This window comes from Nicotiana tabacum, chromosome 8, assembly GCF_000715075.1.
Source record: "Nicotiana tabacum cultivar K326 chromosome 8, ASM71507v2, whole genome shotgun sequence".
Lineage (NCBI taxonomy): Eukaryota > Viridiplantae > Streptophyta > Magnoliopsida > Solanales > Solanaceae > Nicotiana > Nicotiana tabacum.
This window is the reverse complement of record NC_134087.1, coordinates 203539076-203544497: the sequence shown is the minus strand read 5'-3', so window position 1 is coordinate 203544497 and position 5422 is coordinate 203539076. Positions and strand designations below refer to the sequence as shown.

Here is a 5422-nt window from a genome sequence, read left to right as displayed (position 1 = left end):
CTCTTAAGGAGTAATGAATCCTGAAAGAATTTCGATATTATAATTTGATATTTTTCTTAAATACTCCTTCTATTTAATATGCTTTGTATTTGAAAGAGAATTTATATAAAAACATAATTCACAATTTAAATGTGATTCTCAAGCATCGTTCATTTTTAAATTTCAACAAGTTCATAAAGGGACACATAATTCACCATACAATACCACGATAACTAATTATTTGTAAATAGTTGCTAATACTGGCCTATTAAATTAATAAGTATTGTATCTCATAAACATGAAAAAAATAATATTTACAAAAATAATTATAAAAAAATTATGGACTATTATATATTAAAGACATACGAAAGTTAATAAATAAATACTTTTTAAATGAAAGTTTTATTTAAAATTAACTATCATAGTAGTCTTTGTGGATAACGTGCAATAATTTTTGCTTTAATTATGACATAAATACTCTAAACTTAATGATTTATAATTAGGAAAAAAGTATTGGATAGTCAACGATTTATTAAGAAAATTTGAGGATTTACAAGATTAGTTACATACAATTGCATAAAGTTCTACTAGGCTAGCCCAGTACAGTGGGCGTTGGGCGTGTCCGGGATGTGGTGTAAGCCCCAATGGTTGAGGCGTAAGTCTCACGGAACTAAGCCCCACACATAAGCCCATGGGCGTTTTACGAGTGCTCAGTCCCAGGGTGAGCCCCGGGCGAGTTTCAATTCTGCCTTTTAAAATAGAGTTTTACCGCTTTCCTTAAACGTGAAGTAAAATAAGCAGTAAAGTAAACACAATAATTTTTATGTGAAAACTCACCTGGCTCAAAAGGTGCAAAAACCACGATCTACTGGGTAGGATTTTCAACTTCAACTCCACTAGAACAATGAGCCAAAATGTATCAATTACAAGACTGTAATTCAATACTCTTCAGTACTCCTACTACGACTATTTGATTTACAAGTTACTTTAACTTGTAAAACAAATATTTACTCCAACTCACTAATTGTTTGTAACACTTTGATTACAACTCAATTTCCTAAATACACATTCACTAGACTGACTCAAAAAGAACACAACACCGGTACTCGACTACAATGTACAAAATGTAGTTCTTCAGTTGTGTGTGAAAGAATAGTCTTAGAAGTCCAAAATATACAGTATTTAAATGCTTGGACTTCAAAATCTTCTAGGAGTCCTATTCATAGTCAACTTCTTGTTTGATAGGACTACTACTGTTCCAAGGACTCCACAAGTTTTGAGACTCTTGTTTCTTACGGATTTATTCGTATCTTCCTGGGCAACAACCCTTATCACGTGTAACGGCCTTTCCACTAAACTCGGACCTGGATAACTTTGAGATAAAGTTACTGTCTTGCACAGACGTACAATCATCAACCTGAGGAGCTAGTTCTTAGAACAGTTAAGCAGCTACGTTGATGACCTGGTTCTTCTAACATTGCATCTAAACAAACTTTGTTAATCATCAAAATCTTAACACTCAACACTTTTGCATTAGGATAAGTTGTCTACATCACACACTTACGACCCTTTTCCAGGCCCTATATAGACACGAAATGTTTTATACCGCAGACTGCCCTTTTTTATTTTCATTTAAAAGGGACTATTTTCAAAACTCAACCCCGGTGGTAATACAAATTCCTAGGAATGAAGAAAAAGCACTACTAAGAAGTACTGCTTTGACCTTTTGAGCCCGTAAATAAATCTAGGCTTAACTCTTCTCCAATTCCTAAGTACATCTTAGGCTTCTAAATTATTATTACTAGTAATAATTAATTTTTGTTCCCACTTAATGTTATTATTAAAAATAGATCCTCTTTCCCACCCCACCCCACCCCCACGCCTTGTTTTAATGCTTCTCATTCAAGTCTCCTTCCCTTTTCGCACCATGTCTCTGAATTTTAGTATAGTATTTGATTAATAGATTATTAATATTTAATTATTAGATTCTATGTATTAGTTTCACTCTGTGTTCTCTGGTTGTGTGCTCCGTAATTAAGGATTTGATGGGTAAAGGCTTCGGTCGGTTGTGAGGCCTTTCCTTGTCTCCCCTCAGTCTCTCTTTCTTTCTTTCTACACATAGATTTTTTTGTTTGACTATTTGATATCCTGCTGATCTGATTAATTTATAATTGTATTATGTAGGTCCTATTTGTGGGAGAAGTATTATATTAAGATTTTTTTTGATTTTTAGGGTTCGAATCTGAAATATTTAGGGATAACAACAATAACACATTCAGTATAATCCCACAAATAAAATATGAGAAGAGTGGTGTGCACGTAAACTTTACCTCTACTTTGTGAACGTAGAGAGGTTGTTTCCAATAAGGTTGTTTCCGAGAAACACATAACCACAACAGTTAGGATTCGAGATATTTAGCTAATGGTGAAATTCTATTCATTCTACTATATTTGCGTTAACGGCATAAAATTTACATAACTAAATTACTTATAAAATAATTAGAAGTAATTTTTATAAGAATATAAGTTCTATGTTCTGAACATTAATTGTTACAATAAAAATAAGAAAAAGATTAAAATATGTTGATAGTGTAAGAAATTTTTTTACACCCACTATATGCATAACTTAAACCATTAAAAAAGAGAAACAATATAATCTTCTATAAAAGGTTAAAATATATTAAAAGTGTAAGAATTTCTTACACCTATGAGAATTTATTATATTTTCGATAATCAAATTAAATTTAATATGATCAATTTTATTATTAATTAATACTAAAAGACAAATTGGTTAATATGTGCAAAATAATAAAAAAATTAATTAAAATAAACTAAAAAAATAGTGTAATTAATAACTTAACAAAAATAATTAATAACTTGCTAAAAGATCTTTACACTATCAATATACATAACTTAAATTCACATTAAAATAGATGAGAAGTATGACACTACTCACATTCATTGCTATTATTGTGTACAATCAAAGGAGTGTATAAAAGTTATTTTAAAGAAAAACCTCACCTTTCCCATTCTTTCGTCTTCATTCTCTCCCCCCCCCCCCTCCCGGGCAGGCACCACCCCCATCCCACCCCCACCCCACCCCACCGCACCCCACCCCCACCCCCACCTTTCTCTTAGCTCTCTGTCCCCTACTCTTACTATATATAAACCATCCACCACTTACAAAAAACCCAATTATTCTGTAAATCAACTCTCCTTCTTCAATACCCTCTACCTCTCCTTTTCACTAAAAACCTAAACATTTTTCAATATCTCTCTCTAAACCCATTTATATATATATATATATATATATATATATATATATATATATATCTACAACGTAGTTCAGTTTGTTAAAGTTATTGCAGTGTCTACAAAAAAAGAGCATCAATGGCTGAGCCAACAACACCAAACTCAGAATCTGAATCTAGTAGTTATAACTCTTGTTCACTTTCTTCTACAATTTCATCTTCTTCTGTTCTTATAAAGAATATCAACTCGAAAAACCGACTCAAGAGATGCCGTGAAGAAGAAGAAGAAAATGATGGTCAAACAAATGTGAGTAAGTGTAGTAATAGCAGTAAGAAAAATGGTGGCAACAAAACCAGCGACGGATCAAAACACCCGTCGTACGTTGGTGTACGAAAGAGGGCGTGGGGAAAATGGGTGTCTGAAATTCGTGAACCGAAGAAGAAATCAAGAATCTGGTTAGGTACTTTCGCCACCCCTGAAATGGCGGCGCGTGCACACGACGTCGCTGCTATGTCCATTAAAGGTGGATCCGCGATCCTTAATTTCCCTCAACTCGCCGATTTATTGCCTCGACCGGCCACGTGCTCTCCACGTGACGTCCAAGCTGCCGCCGTAAAAGCCGCTCACATGGATCATCTCAACCCAACGGAATCTTCGCCGGCAGCGTCGGAAGCGTCGATGACGTCATCCTCATCTTCGTTGTCTTTAGTTTCTGGCATTACATCTTCGTCGTTGTGCGACGACGAGTCGACACCAGCAGAGTTGGAGGCGGAAATTCCGCCTCCGCCTCCGGCTGCGGCTATGTTGGCGCCGCAGCATGAGGAGCTGAGTGAGATAGTGAAGTTGCCGAAGCTGGACACGAGTTACGACTCGGTTGAGTCAACTCAAGAAGTATTAAGGTTCATTGAATCAGATTGGTGGGATTATTATGGTACTAATTGTGAATATTATTTTGGTGGAGAGAATATTAATATGGGATTTAATACGGGATTAGAAGCTGTGGTTTCCAACAGTTTTGAGAGTTTTCTATGGCAACATTAGAGGATTAAAATGGTGTGTTTTTTTTTGTCATTTTTTTTTAATTTACACTTTTTGTAGTTTTGCTTTAGGATCAAAGGGCTGAAAACTATATACGTTTCTTGCATCTCAAGTAGTACTTTTTGGCCAGTTTGCAATGGCATTTTTACAGCTATAGATCCCATCTTCTTTTTTATATGGTGAAAAGACTATCACATAATTTATTTTTAATTAGTTGATTCCTCCTTCTTCCTCATCTTTGTATTTTTTTTCTTCTAATAAATATATACTACGTATTCGATATTTACTGGCCCGATTAAGTGTAACTGTGTAAGTTAATGTAGTATAGCAGATTAATTACTATTTTATTAGATTAACTATTAGTATAATAGTATTTATCATAGATATTTACATATAATTATGTTATAAGTGATGTGATTGAACTTTTTTTTGGCCCCATTAATGCATAACTTAATCTCTTGTTTTATTATATTTATATATGGTTTTTAAGTTTCTCACTTATATATAACAAACAAAATATAACATAACATGGGGTTGAAAATAGTGAATATGATACAATGGTTGGTGGATAGTTTAAATTTACATTTGTTACCTTAACCTAAATCCATACCTATTCTTCAATGATTTTTAAACACTGTTACCCATATAGTTTTTGTATTACCTACATATTTTTTAAAACTATATATATATTTTATATACTATTGCAGCTATCTAATGTAAATAATTTTGGTCGCATACTAAAAGTGATCTTTGCCATATATTATTTCTTCGGAGATTTGGAGAACCGGCCGTCGTTTTTTCCCTTTAATTTCTTGCATCTTGGTTTAATTTGTGGTTATTTTCGTAAACTAAACTCTAAGTCAATCTTAACCTTTGTATGTATTCCATAGCATATTCGGGGTTAAACACATATCAAGAAATTAAATATTGGTATGAAGAACAAATCAATATTAATTTTAGTTGACGGTACTTATATATTAATGGTAATCACTATGTTTAATGGTAAGTGGTAGAGTATACTAAATATTCAAGTAACGTGGTGATTACTTTAGGAGTTAGTCAATGAGTTAGAAGTAAATACAAAACCTTGGAAATAGATGCTTGAACCAACTCCACATATAGTAGTCTTTTGCTCCGTACTAGCCGCAACTAT

General features: G+C 33.3%; 1 protein-coding gene across 1 annotated transcript; it reads left to right on the top strand.

The window, feature by feature from the left end:
• Window positions 1–3178: 3178 nt before the first annotated feature.
• On the top strand, window positions 3179–4549 carry LOC107766609 (ethylene-responsive transcription factor ERF037-like). The gene has a single exon (XM_016585423.2). It carries the CDS (start codon window positions 3370–3372, stop codon window positions 4270–4272), a length of 903 nt encoding a protein of 300 aa, XP_016440909.1. The 5' UTR covers window positions 3179–3369; the 3' UTR covers window positions 4273–4549.
• Window positions 4550–5422: the final 873 nt, after the last annotated feature.